Source organism: Piliocolobus tephrosceles, chromosome 18 (genome assembly GCF_002776525.5).
Source record: "Piliocolobus tephrosceles isolate RC106 chromosome 18, ASM277652v3, whole genome shotgun sequence".
In the NCBI taxonomy this organism is placed as follows: Eukaryota; Metazoa; Chordata; class Mammalia; order Primates; family Cercopithecidae; genus Piliocolobus; species Piliocolobus tephrosceles.
In genome coordinates this window covers 68,447,848-68,463,291 of record NC_045451.1, presented here as the reverse complement: position 1 = coordinate 68,463,291, position 15,444 = coordinate 68,447,848, and the positions used below count along the sequence as shown (strand labels likewise).

The 15,444-nt window shown below is 39.9% G+C and overlaps 1 protein-coding gene across 2 annotated transcripts in view; it reads right to left on the bottom strand.

The window, feature by feature from the left end:
* PTPRM (protein tyrosine phosphatase receptor type M) overlaps nt 1–15,444 on the bottom strand; it is an 846,383-nt gene that overhangs the window by 621,234 nt on the left and 209,705 nt on the right. For both annotated transcript variants that reach the window (XM_023228490.2, XM_023228491.2), the window contains exon 2: nt 14,747–14,869. In XM_023228490.2, coding sequence (XP_023084258.1) covers nt 14,747–14,869 — 123 coding nt within the window. The remainder of the gene's footprint in view (nt 1–14,746; nt 14,870–15,444) is intronic.

Sequence of the window (15,444 nt, the reverse complement as noted above, 5' to 3'; positions counted from 1 at the left end):
ATAGATCCTCCAAGACAGTATTTAATCATCATCATCATCATCATCATCATCATCATCATCATCATCATCATTTAAAGACAGGGTCTCACTCCATCACCCAGGCTGGAGTGCAGTGGCACAATCACGGCTCACTGCAGCCTCGACCTCCCTGGCTCAAGAAATCCTCCTGCCTCAGCCTGCCAAGCAGCTGGGACTGCAGACATGTGCCAACAAGCCTGGCTAATTTATTATTTTTATTTTTGTAGAGACAGGGTCTTGCTGTGTTGCCCAGACAGCTATTGAACTTCTGGGCTCAAGCAATCCTCCCGCCTTGGCTTTCCAAAATGCTGGGATTATAAGTGTGAGCCACTGTGCCCAGACCAAGATATGCTTTACCTGATAGGATACAAAAACACAGCTATTCCATACTGCATACTTCATAAGTATTTACTGAAAAAAAAAAAAGAACCAAAAAGCTAGAGAGGTCGTCCATTTATGTCTCCTTCCTGAAGCTTAAATATTAACTATCTATAACAGCTGGACAAATCTAAAAAGATCATCAGATTCCCTTGGTCACCTTGCCCATGGCTATATTAAAAAGCTCAGAAAATGTTTGTCTATGATGCCTTTCAAATATTAGCAAATTCTGTTAGAATTCATATCTTAGGAAATAAATATGTTGCCTTACAGAATTGGGCTATTGATAGGCATGTGACTGGTAAATTCACCTATGGGATTTGCTATCCATGCACATGAAATTTCCATTAAGTACAATTTTCAAGTCTTTTGAAACATGTTTAGCCATCTTTGTATCATTTTGTCACTATACGCTTCATAAAAGGCATTGGAATCATTCATCATTACGATATATATGACAATTTCACCGTTAAAACTCCCAGAAGCAGCACTGCTGAAGGAACTTAGATAGGCTCACTCATATATAAATATATTTAAATATTTCACTTTCTCCAACCCTCTACCATCCAGAAAGCCTACACCTAATTCCAAGTATATGAATACTACTCATACTTTCATATTTTTCCAAAGCAAAATATTTCATAATCTCAACCTTCGTAGAATTAATATTTACAGCTCTGTGGCTTCATACAATGTAATTTTATGTGCATTATTTCATTTGATAGTCTAGTAAAATAGGCATTTATTACTATAAAGAGGGATTACTGCTCAATAACAGGAATGAATTATTTATATTATCTTTATTCAAAAAGAAAAAGAAAATCATAACACTCTGGGATATTCTTTTGCAATGCTTCCAAAATCTTTTTCCCTTCTTTTTCTTCTCAACTTCTCTGAGCCTGTAACTGCAAATTATCAAGGTACGCTCATCACTTAGCACGGCCTATGTCAGTCATTTTCAAAGTATCTGCCAGAGACCCCTGAAATCCCTGAGACCCTTTCAAGGAGGCCACAAGGTCAAAACTATTTTCACGGTCATAAGAAGACATTATTTGACTTACTATTCTCAGTTCACGCTCAACTTTCACAGGTGTACACCACTGCTCTGATGACCAATGGAAGAGATGCTTATGGACTCTTGTGTTTTCAAACTTTCTCAGATTTAATTTCTAATTCAGAAAATATAAGTAGATATTACCCACTTGAACAAAAGCTCTGTGGATTTTTCAACACATTTTCAGAGTATAAAGGGGTCCTAAGACCTAAGAGTTAGAGAACCATTCCACAACCCCAAAATCTCAGTGGCATACACAACACAGTTTATTTCTCATTCAGGCACACACCCACTGCAGTCATCTGAGTGTGTGTGAATGTGTGAGGGGCAAGGGAAGGCATTTCTACATGTTCCTCACTCAGGCATGTGGGCTAAAAGCGTCTCAATGCTTCCACAGTCACCATGGTGGGAAAAAGGGGAGAGAACACCTTGACTCTCATCCTGGTTCTAGAAGCTTCTGCCTGAAAGTGGTACATGTCACTTTCACTCACACTCACCAGCCAAAGCATGCGGAGTAACATCTAAATCAAAGGCAACAAAGACGCCCAGTCTTCCCATGTTTCTAGAAGGTGAAAGCTAGAAGCAGTCATTCAACAACACTAACAACCACAGGGGCTATCTCTTATGACAGTTCATCTCTTCCCAGCATCTTTTCCAGAACTTATTCATCCTCATTACTCTTCATGGGGTCTAACACCAAACACACTTCAGGATGACACATGCAAGATAACTTATGTAAATTGGGTTTTTTCAAAACCATTAAGAAATATCAAGTGTAGAGAAAATATATTATGGTGAATGCTTCCCAAAGCTAGTACATAATGCTATTGTATAAAGTAGGCTCTCTAAAAATCTTTGTTTGACTGATGTATAAAACCAATTGTTTGTAATAATTTGTGCCATCAACAAATGTCCAACACCTTTTTATAAGAGCAAGACTCAGATCAATTCAAATAAATTAACATTTCTGTCTGAACTGACTCATCCAGCCCAAGTAACAAATTCACATGTCAGTGGTGGGTTGACCCAATGACCCATCTGCTAAAATATACAAACTGTATCATTTTGTTTTCCAAATAACAAGCATTGATTGCAGTGTTAGAAAGGTCACTTGTCATCAGTTCAGTGGTTGACCTACTGGCAAACTGCAGCCTGTCACTCCACAGTAAGCCAGGACAATCAGCAGAAACTAAGGGATGTTTTGATTATAGAGTACAATTAGGGAGGTGACACCATTTTCACAAGGTGTGTAACAAGACGCATCTTCAACAGAGAAAAGAGACGTGTCATGAGAAGGCATATGATGGTTTTCATAATTTCCCAAGATGACTATCAGAAACCTCATTTATTTATACTTACTTTGAAAAGCACTGGATCAAACCCAGTCTGTGCCTTCAAGTTTTATGCCAAGGATTTCAATATTTTTCCATTTTCTATGGGTAACAGAATAAATATAAAAGATACCTCTTTCAAGGAAAGATACAAAACAAAGAAATATACAACTAAGAAACAACCCCATATTAGAGGGACCAAAACAAACAAATAAGGACTGGTCATTTGAAAACCAAATTTTCAGCGACGCCCTCTCTAAAAGTGCCACTCTATTAATATGCTACTCCACATATCCAATTAGACACTTACTAATGCTGCATAATCAGTTGTTTCGATTTGTCCACCCACCAGACAGAGGCATTACGATCGTCCGGCAGACAATTAATTAAATAGCTATATTTATTTCTCTTTCGACCACTTAAGCTTTTACATATCGCTTTAAGATATAATTCATCACAATCTCCTAGAATAAAGTATCAGTTAACTATGCATTAAAGGCCACTTATTTAAAATAATGATCTGCACGATCATCTAGTGTAGTCTGCCAAGAAATTCTGTATAATTTTTTCTGTATTCAGTCCCATATTATGGATAGGGTATAAATGAATGCAAGCATGTATCCAAAAATAAAATTTAATAATTCCTTATGCATTTTCCTACAAAGCTAACCACCAAAATATCTACCAATAGGATAAGAATATTTATATGTGAGACACCCACTGAGGCATAAAACCATGTGAAGCATTTGTCCTATTTAAGAAAGTCCTAAAATTACACCCTTTAAGTTAGTGGCTCCAAATCAGTGTTACATAAGTCCATCAGCTCTACTAAACCTCTATAGTAATGACCAATGATCATCACGATATGCTCAGAAAGTGGAGACGTGGCTCAACCTGGGTTTTGTAAATAAACACTTTCAATACAATTTGACAGAATAGTATTTTGCCTAAAATGCACTAGTGGAGAAAAATTGTGTTGGCATGACATGAAGTCGGTGTAACTCAATTAATGTCTCTTGTTGCCCCACATTTATACTGCAAATTTTGCTTAGCTTCAAAAGTACAGAAAAATTAAGAAAGTAATAAATACACACTTCCCTTAGACTCAACACTTGTTAACATCTTACCATATCTGTACACATGTGCGCTCTCTCTCTGTACACACACACACACACACTTTATTTTCTGCAAAGACATCCTAACACTTGTGTCTTTTAACACTTCAGCATGAATCTCCCGAGAACGAGGGTATTCTCCTACAGATTCATATGCTTTTTGGTACTCATTTACTAACCAAATTTCCTTATTATGTCTTTTCTGGAGACATTCTCATCAGAAATTCTGAATTTTCCTCACACATACTCAATTAAATATTTTCTTTTCTTCCCACTTTGCCAGAAATCAACACTCAAATCACCCTCTTCCTTCATATCCTTCACCAGCTCATTGCCTATGTCTGGACCTCTTTCTCTTCCCATTCCATGTACTAGGCAGTCCCTGGAACTACATGCAGTTTCCCAGGCAGCCTTGTGAACACCTGTGCTCCCTTCCCACCCCTCACTGCCTTTACACAGGATGTCCTTCTGTCTGGTATTTCTACCTGTTCCAACATCACGACTCACCTTCTCTTGCCCCTCTTGGGTGCTCCCACCTCCTGGAAGCCTTCCCCTTGGCCTCACCCCACCAGCCTCCATCTGGGTGGCAGCCTCCTTGGGCTCAGAGCAGACAAATGGAGCTTCCCCCAGAGCACTCACTCGCAACACCATTTCTGCATGGCCTGGAAGACTGCAGGTTGATGTCTCACTGCATCCCTGGTGACCGGAACTACACCTTACACACAGCAGTGCTCAAAAAGCAGTGTCATTGTCAAAATAAAAATGTTGAGACAAATCTCTGAATTTAATGTTTTATTCAGGAGAAAAGAACTGCAATTTGGGCATACATGAAGAACAGGTGGTCTTGGTACATCCGAAGAATACAGAAGCTTGGAGGTTTTATAAAAAGCTGAAACAGTTTTATAAAAAGCTGAAGCATAGTTTCTAGGGCCATAGTTCATTGGCACCAGAAAAGTTTGGGGAATCTGGCAAGCTCTGATTGTTGAGTGACTATGGTGGGTAAGGTGGTGGGATAAAAGGAGTTTTAGGAGTCACAGCAGGTATTCCAGGAACTATTAGATAAAACTGGTTTCTGGTTACAGCAGGCAGCTTCAGCAGCTGGGCTGGCAGAGAATGACATACTTGGAGCAATGGTGTGTGTCCAAGGTGCTTTTCCCCCAGCCTCTTGACTATTTTAGTTAGGTATGACAAGAATGACCCAATTCGTAGGATCACCTTTCACAGGGGGAGGGAACTTCTATTTGTTCCTGGTCTTAAGGTGAAAAAGATAATCTGGGTCTAACAATTATTTATTTAAATGTATTCGGCTCTTTGACTTCTTGGACTGTGGAAACTGTGGACAGCCAGTTTTTTATGGGGGACCCTGTAATGATCCCCCATAGGCAGAAGGAGAATACAGTGAAGTAGTGCCCTAGCCACACACAACTTTCAAGGCCTTCCCCATCCTGGTGTCAATGTGAGGGATCTTCTAACATCACCATCCACTGCCCAGTGGGTTGTGCCGGCTAGCACAGTGATGGCCCACTCCAAACCCCTCTGACTCCACGGATCCACCCCATGTAAAGACAAGCCACTGGGCTGGGCACAGTGGCTACCACCTGTAATTCCAGTGCTTTGGGAGGCCAAGGCAGAAGGACTACTTGAGCCCAGGAGTTCAAGATCAGCCTGGGCAAGATAGCAAGGCCCTGTCTCTACACACACACACACACACACACACACATACATACACATACACACAAAATTAAAAATTAGCCAGGCATCATGGCATGCACCTGTAGTCCCAGATACTCCAGAGGCCCAAGCAGGAGGATCCCTTAAGCCCACGAGTTTGATGCTGCAGTGAGCTATGATCACTCCACTGCACTCCAACATAGGAAACAAAGCAAGATCCCATCTCTAAAAATAAATACACTAATTAATAATAAAAAAGAGAGGGCACTGTTCTGCTGCCCTGAATCCAAGTGGCAAGTCATCCTCAGGCCTTGGACTTTCTGCTCTTTAGAGAAAATGCTTTCCAAAATCAGCTCTATCTCAACCCACTAACCCCTCTGACTCTGAGACTAAGGGAATGTCCATGAGTGTCACATCGAAACTCACTGTCCCTTTCTTGACTCATATTGCCAAGGTGGGCTCCTCTGTCCCAGTAAATTGGCTCTGCTCAGCATGAGTCCCTCACACCATGGAACCCAGCAGGTGGAACACACAGGCTGTGAGAGCTGAGTGAATACTTGGTGCGTATTTTCAGGAAAGGCAGCATAACCATCCCATTGCTGATCGCCTTTAGTCCTCACCTCTCACCCGCTCCACTACCAGATGCTAACTAAAAGATGTACAACACCTGTCATGCTCGGCCTGTTTATGCCATTACTTGGCTCCACGTAACTCTTATGATGTCATCTTGCACAATTTTACGGGAAATTTAAGCAGGAAATAAAACTATTGAAACACGTATTTATAAACATGGGCTAATTTGTATACTTTTTAGCAAATATTTAAAACACAGCTTAGTCACTATTCTTACTTTTTGTACGCCTCCAATCTGCCGAGACCGGAATTTGGAACAAATTTAAAGGAAAACATTTGCTGAATGTTAAATATAAACTACTGAAATAAGTGGTCATACATAATACAGTGGCTGGCATTGGCCCCCTTGATACTGTGTGATATTAAAAATCAAAACATTTTTTAAAGAATGACAGCTTCAGTTGCTGAAAGTTTTTGCATAGAAAAACTGCATCACTGAAAACATTATGCTGCATGAAATAAGCCAGGCACAAAAGGACAGCACTGTATGACTCCACTTACATAAGCTACCTAGAGTGGCCAAATTCATAGAGACAAAAAGTGGAACAGTGGTTGCCAGGGCTGGGGGAGGAGGAAGGAGGAGTTAGAGTTTAATAGGTACAGAGTTTCAGTTGGGGGAAGACGCAGAAGTTCTGGAGAAGGACGATGGTGATACTTGTACAATGTGAATGCATTTATAATGCACTGAACTGTACACTTAAAAATGGTTCACATAGTAAATTTGATGCTATGAATATTCTACTACATTTTTTTAAAAGGAGGAAAACACCAAATCAGATGTGTAATTCAAGAACTAAAATCCTTCCCCCTTCCTTCCTTCCTTCCTTCCTAATTAACATGAAACGTGATCCCCACCTTTGGCTCCATCACCCAGCATCTCCCTCACGGAAAGAACCCTCCCCAGTACACCGGTTACCCACACAACCAGTGAGGGCCACTGAAGGGGCACACGGTGTCCACACATGTGGAAATGAGGCTACACAGAGCCTGTGGTGTTTCACTAAGTGCTCCCCACAGGTCACTGACATGAAATGGTTTGTTTTTTCATAATCATCTAAAGTTATTTTTCTAAATTTTGTAATTTCAAAACTGCTGAGAGACTACAACTCCAGTCCAGTTTATTTTGCTTTGTCTCATCATTCACCATATAAAACCTGACTGTAAACTCATTCTAAGCCTCACCATGGTGGTCTGAGTAAGACCTAGGGAGGACGAATACTCAATAGTGATTATAATACAGCTAGATCTCAGGTGGGAGTCGCAGTGTGGACAACTGAATGAGATATTCAAGGAAGGGCAGTAATTCAGTTTTCGTTTCTTGGGTTCAGTGACTGGAATTATTCAGATTCAACTAAAAATAAGTCAAATTCAAAGCCCACCTCCCAAATATTTTAAGTGTTAATTTTTATTATAAAGTAAGACTTGGTTATAAAGGAAATGTGTAGATAGAAACGATGGGGCAATAACCTCAAATCCTACCATCCAGATAAAAAACACTGTTAGATGGACACAAACATGGGAATGAACGATAGACAATGGGGACTACTTGTGGGGGATGGTGGGATGGGGGTATGGGCTGGAAGGCTACCTATGAGGACTATGCTCACTACCTGGGTGATGGGATCATTTGTATACCAAGCCTCAGCAACGTGCAATTTACCCATTTAACAAACCTACACATGTATCCCCTGAACCTAAAATAAAAGAAGGAGAAAAAAATCAGTGTATTTTATTGTATACAAATTCCACATTAATTTTTTTACAAATTAAAAACAAATCTTGGCTCTTAAAGAAACAGGCACTGCTGCATCTAAATATCTGAAAATTTCATGAGATATTAATAGGGTTTTGAAACAAATATACTGATTAAAGATTTTTTTTAATTATTGTATTTTAATAGACTTCTTTCAGCTTGGGGCTTTTTAATCCAATCAAAAATTAGATGAAGATTTCCATCTTCTATTTCTTACCTGGCGTAATTCAGAAGAGACAATAAGAATTTACCAAAAGCTGCCCATTTAGCTGAGCCAAAATTAAGCTCAGAGATGAATTCATACCAAATTGCCTCCACGTTATTTAATAATACTAACAAAGCGAATAAATCTGTTGAATGTTGCACTGGGCCAGGTTAAAGGCTAAGCTCCTGGTGTGTATTATTGGGTCTCAACTGGTCAGTAACTCTTTGAGGTAGGTTTTAAATGTCTTCCCATGGCTTCCAGGGTCCTGTGTGGTCTGACTCCCACCCCTAGCTCCAGCAGAGCACGTCCCTGCCCTTCCCTATGCTGGATCACTCAGCCTCCATGGCCTCTTGGCCTTGACAGGATTCAGGTCTTTACTCAAAGATGCATCCTCAGAAAAGCTGGCCTTGCCTGCAACGCCCATTGCTCTCTAAGGCTTTATCCCGATTCCTCTTCAGCATTCTTGGCACTTCCCACCATGACAGTCTGTTCTCTCCACTTACCTGTGGACTGCCTGCCTCCTCCATGGGATTTAATCATCAAGAGGCTAGAAACTCCATTGCTACAACTCTAGCACCTACAGCCAGGACCATGGTAGTCACTCCATAAACAGCTATTACTAATATTTTACAGACAATAGGACTAAAATGGGGAGCTTCAGAACTTGCCCAAGGTCAACAGCTACACATTGATAGAGCCAGCAGCTGACCTGGGCAGGGCACGTAGACCCACGGTCAACAGCCTGCACGTTCATTTCAAGAAGATCCAAATGTATGCACCTGAAGTGAAACACTAGCCTCTTCCCCAGATGCATGTTCTCACGTGAAGAGAATACGCAAGAGTACTCCAAAGAATAAAAGCGAAGGCTGTCATTCTCCCACGGATGCCTGGGTAAAGTATTCTTTTTCTGAACTTCAGTTTCCTATGTTGTAAAACAATGCATAGCACATAGCAGCTGTTTAATAAACATTTGTTGAATGTTGACTGATTTGAAAGAACGAATAGGATAATTAGAGAACTGTCTGAATATTCTGTGCCAAAACCATTTCTCACTGGTGACATGCTGACATTTCAGAGGGGAAAAGTATGTTCAGGCCCACTGTCATCTTCCCTTCATTACTCTCTAAGACCTGAATAAGCCCTGAAGTGTGAATAAATAGGGAAGTCTTCCTAGCACAAGGAAAATGTGTCTGATAAGTGCATCCGAAGAGAAAACTTCAATTACTTTGTCTGTCAATCCATCTTCCTTCCCAAATGTGAAACTGACTCTAAACAAATATATGTAGTCATTTTTCTATTTTCTGGGTCATCACACAGAGTGCACACTGCTGCCCCATCCTGACACTTTCCTCTCTGTGTTTCATGCGGGCACCCACCGACATGATTCGATTCTTAGTCACAACATCTCCATGAAAATTAGCAGCAGCATCATTCCCAACTCCCCACAGGTATAACTAAGACATGGAAAGCTAAATGAGCTTTATGTAGTCCCATGCTATACTACTGGAAAAATACTAAGAGAATTATGTTATCCCAACACCGATATCCACTTTCACTCAAAAATACTAAGAGAATTATGTTATCCCGACACCGATATCCACTTTCACTCAATTACAGCCTTTCAGAGGTAAGAAAACTTAAGGGGACAACACAGACTATAAATACATGTCATGAGTATCAAATAGCTACGGTTATAGCTATGATTATAAGTTACCTTTACATTCTTAGTATTGTAGATGAATTTATTTAATTTTTTTATAAAACAGGGTTATATTTTTAAGCATATAGAATCTATTAAGTATCAGTGGTATAGAACTGGAACACTGAGGTACAAGCATACAAAATACCACATTATCAAACCAGGTAGGTGTTTTTACATCATAAAACCCGTTTTAAAGTTTCTAATCTATGTGATAATTATAGAATGTGCTACAGTATATAAAGTGATAGAATGCAAGAGTGCTAACAAAATACACCAGATACTATATCAAGATTTTTGTGCTCAAAGTAGCAATCCTTATGACAAAGTTCAAGAAATTTCCCCACCGTGGGCCAGGCGCAGTGGCTCACACCTGTAATCCCCACACTTTGGGAGGCTGAGGCAGGTGGATCATCTGAGGTCAGGTGTTCAAGATCAGCCTGGCCAACACGGGGAAACCCCGTCTCTATTAAAAATACAAAAGCTAGCTGGACGTGGTGGCAGGTGCCTGTAGTCCCAGCTAGCTACTTGGGAGGCTGAGGCAGGAGAATCACTTGAACCAGGACGGGAAGTGGTGGGGGGGCTGCAGAGGTTGCAGTGATCTGAAATCGTGCCACTTCATTCCAGCCTGGGTGAAAGAGCAAAACTCTGCTTCAAAAAAATAAAAATAAAAAAAAAAAGAAAAAACAAAGAAATTTCCCCATTGCTAATAGAGAAGATCAACTGATATGAAATGAATCACTCACTCACGGATAAAAGAGAAATTAGGTTTGGCATGGTTTCACCACCAAAAACACCATGATGACTCAGAGCTAGCAGCAGTTTAATCTACTATGACATGAATGTTCACTTGAAATACAAACATTTAAACAGCATTTAGTATTTATTTGCCCTAAATATGTATTTCCAGAGCTAACGTCATGGCTCCAGAGTAGTTATCAAGCCAGCTTGCCTAAAGCTCCAAACTGCATTTTAACTTTTTAAATGTGGTTAAAAATAACCTCACACATGAGGATATAGGGAAACAAATCTATACACTGGAGCACTAGCTTTTAAAAAGACAGAAAAAGTAAAAAGCTAAAAATTAGAATGAAATGTTAGTCTCTCACTGTCATAACTTTTAAATTCATCTTGATGAATTATTACTCTTCATTTATAAAGACGGGGTCTTCCCATGTTGTCCAGGATGGTCTCGAACTGCTGGACTCAAGCAATTCTCTCACCTCAGCCTCCCAAAGTGCCAGCATGACAGGCATGAGCCACCACACCCGGCCCTTGATGAATTATTCACTTATTAGAGTTACAGGAGTGTGACAAAGATTTAGGTACTAAAAAAAATAAAGAAAATCACAATACAATGCTTTTCAAGAGGTAGCAAATTTAAGGCAATGATAGAGGAAATCTCTAATCATGTTTTTTTTTCTTACTGATTTTGATAGCCCCGTGTTTAGAAAACACATCTTCTGAAAGTGAGAGAAAATGTGAAATGTTTGTAGATTAATAATTACATGAATATAGAAAAGAACAACAATATAAACTATGGGTCCAAAACAACAATTACATGCTGATGCCAAAATGGTCTAAGACAGGTATCAGCAACATTCTTCCGTAAAGGGTCAGAGTATAAATATCTTATGATTTGTGGACCAGTCTCTATTGCAACTACTAAACTCTGTCACAGTAGCTTGAAACCAACCACTTGACACCGTTTAAGCAAATGGGCATGGCTGTGTGTCAGTAAAACTTTACTTGTGAACGTTGCATTTTGAATTTCACATCACAAAATTTTATTATTCTTTTTGCTTTTTTACAACTATTAAAATATGTAACAACCACTCTTAGCTCACAAGCCACACAAAAACTGGCAGCAAGCTGGATTTCAGTAGGACAGTCTGCCAACTCTCGGTCTCTAAAGTGTTACCGAACCAACCTATAGACATGATACAAATACACATACCCATGAAAGAATAAATCCAATAGTATTTTACATAAAGGTTTAGAAAATTTGCTCTCAAAAAGCTATGGTTCTATCTGATTTTCCTACCCATTTACCCTGAGAAATTCATAAGAGTCATTTCTGTTTTTGCAAGGGAAAACCAGCCTTGGAATCAGTTTTTCAAAGGAATAAATCATATTGCACACATGAATGGAAGAGGAGGAGAAGAAAAAGAAGGTGAAAACCCTTGAAACTAAGTAGCATTTAAAACTTATGGCTGTATATACATATTGGAAACTCAGTTTAAAAATCTAGACTTTAGGATAGTACATGCATGTTTAGAAGATGCTGTTTCCTCACTTCTAACAATGCTGCTTTGAGAACGGAACTCCTCACTTTGGCCGATGGGTCAGCTGGGTACAGCTCCACATTCTTTTATAAAATATTGGGTTTATACTGAGAAACTGCTTTTAGAACACTTCCAGTCTACAGCACACTTAATTACGTCTCATTTTAGATTGTTCACTAATTGTATTTTTGTAACTTTTCTTCCCCAAGTAGATAAGTTCCTAAAGAGAAAAAAGTCACTTCTTATAATCCTTCCTCTCCTACAATAATTACCATCATGTTTAGTATACACTGGGGCCCAAAAACAATACAATTTCTAATGACTAAAGTTTGTTTAATGGGTAGTAATGAAAAAAAAAAAGAAATACCCATATTTTCAGTTCTATATTATGGCAAAAATATTTAATCTGATGGAGCAAGGACAGTTTTCAGAAATCTGACCTGCACCCCTGTGCATAAGCATAGCCAGAGGGGTGGGGGAATTGCCAGTCCTTCCCTTTCCTCACTCAAATGCTGACACCTAAACCACTCTCAGATCCAAACAATGAGTTGCAATCCGTTTGGGGGTGAGGGTCCAAAACACACCTTCTGTAACTATCAGAAATAAGACAGACGTGACGAAAGGGTTGCAAGATGTACCACTCAGAAATCTTAAGCTACAAAGGCCTAATATTAATTATCAAGTATTCTATTCATCAACAGAAGACTAAATCATAAGAAAACATATAAATGCCTCCATGTCATTCTTCTCAAGTCAGAAGAGCCTTCAAAGGCCATATACATGCAACATTACTTTCTCTTCATTCACCTTTGTTCTTTCAGTTACCTAACTGGCTGTGCCAGGATACACCTGGGCTTTGATCTTTACTACCATTTTTTAACGGCCTGTGCTAGAAACCTATGCTTTTAATATTTTAAAGTTGACAACTTAGTCTAAGATGGGCCACTGAAAAAAAGAAAAGAACAAGACGATGACAAGACAAGAAATGATCTCTTTGGCCTCATTTATCAAGGGAGGTGAGTTATCTTGTGGCAGAAACAGAGTCAGGAGAGGCTAGAAAAGACTCTGAAATACTTGGGCTTCTTTGTAAAAGTTAATTTTTTCAAGTCAAGTTTCGATTTAAGAACAAAAATAATGAAATCAACTACCCAATGTGAAATATTTCAATTTTTTTATCAAATGAGGAGTTAATAGACAAAGCAAGAGTGAGTGCATTCTTCTGGGGCAATCTACCACGACTAATCTAAGGGCCTCCCCACTCTCATGGCCTCAGCCAGCCCAGCCTCACTGGACACAGGCTGGGTCCTCTTGAGAGGGCAGGAAAGACGAAAAGGCCATCGGGGGAGACACTGTTTTGGGAAACGATGGCCCCACATGAGGAACGCAGCTGTGTTCTCCTCTTCCCCTCTCTTTATCACTGACAGGAACAGAAGCAGGAACTGGAATTTGGAAAAGCAACTAAAGCTGATTTAAACAGTCCTATTCAACAGCACACATGTATACAAGAGAACAGGAGACATAGAAAAGGAGGGTGTGAGCTGCAGCTGCAAGGAGATAACCAACAGCTAGAAAGGCTTTGAGTCCAGTGAAGCCATAGTGATAAAGAGCTCAATGCTTCCTTCTTTGAAGCTACAAGGAGTTAAATGTGGGAAGGAGAGGGCAGGAACACAGTGGGCATCATACTGTCAAAGTTTAGTGACAACATTAAACTCTACTTCATGTTTAAAAGCTACCTTTACAAGATTACTTACTAAATGTAATGATTCCTATGCTTTGGAGCATTAAGGAAAAACTTTGCATTCATTAAAAAGTATAAAAATTGTGTTGTATCTGAAATCCAAATCAGAACATGTTTCACAGTTTGAAACCTGAATGGAGCAAACTCATCACCGAATCTGCAGACCTAAAGTCCTAAATGGATGTCCAGTGTCATAGTCTGAAAAAGGGTCCATTGCAATAATCAAGCTCCAAGCTGATTTGACTTCACTAGCCACCATCTTCCTACTTTTCCCTCCCAATAAGAAGTAGAATTCTTTTTGGTGTTCAGTGGAACACACTTTTCACTCATCAGAAATTCGCTAAGCATTTCTTCAGTGGAAAAAATACCCACATTTATGCATTGCCATTTCATCTTCAGAACACTTTCAAGATCACTGGGTATTCTCCTAGATCTCCCAGGTGCCAAGTGAGTCCCTGAGGCTGAGAAAAGTCCCCCACCAAGGCCTCCTATCTGGGATGGATAGAGACTGTTATTTGGATTCCCCAACTAGAGTTTCACCCCTTAGACACATTTGCCAGCAGAGATGTCAATCTTTTTCTCATATCTGCTGCTTGGGAAAAGATCAACTGAGTAATGCCCACTAATCTAGCTAAGGGGTACTTGCAAATAAAAGTAGTAAAATTTAGACTTTAAGGGGAGAGAAAGAAAACTTTTATAACCTATCCTCTTAATTGTACCACTCTCACTAGCTAATCCAACTTTGACTGCCACATCCAAAGACCAACATCTTCACTCATTTAACCAACATCCAGTGAACACATACTGTGATTGACACTCTTGTGTTCCTCTTTATTTTAAAACAAAACTTAAAAATGAAAGCAAACCTGATGGCATCCATGGATCAGAAGTCGGTTTCGTCAAGGTGTTCACTTGCTCCCAATTGAAGTCATCATCTTCAGATTGACTATATCCACATGTGCTATATGGCTCATCAAAGAGGCAGCCACCTAAAATGTAGAAGAATAAAAAGTAATGTAAATACCAACCAGACCTCTGGAATAAGCTATGATGATTGCAGGAAGCCTTAGACTTGATGGCAAGTTTGATGCCAGACTAAATCTGATTAGGTCTTTCTACTCAGGAGCTGTGCATCCAACACTTACTGATCCCTTGCCAAGTGCTGCTGAATATTAACCATGCCTCACCCACACTGCTGTATTACGCAGCTCTCCAAAAGCAATCTAATGTTGGTAGAAGCCAACTGAAGGTAAGACCTGGCCAGGCATGGTGGCTGATGCCTGTAATACCAGCACTTTGGGAGGCTGAGGTGGGCAAATCACCTGAGGTCAGGAGTTCGAGACCAGCCTGGCCAACATGGTGAAACCCCGTCTCCACAAAAATACAAAAATTAGCCAGGCATGATGGCGGGTGCCTGTAATCCCAGCTACTCGAGAGGCTGAGACGGAAGAATCACTTGAACCTGAGAGGTGGAGGTTACAGTGAGCTGAGATCATGCCACTGCACTCCAGCCTGGGCGACAGGGCAAGACTCTATGTCCAAAAAAAAAAATAAAAGAAAGAAA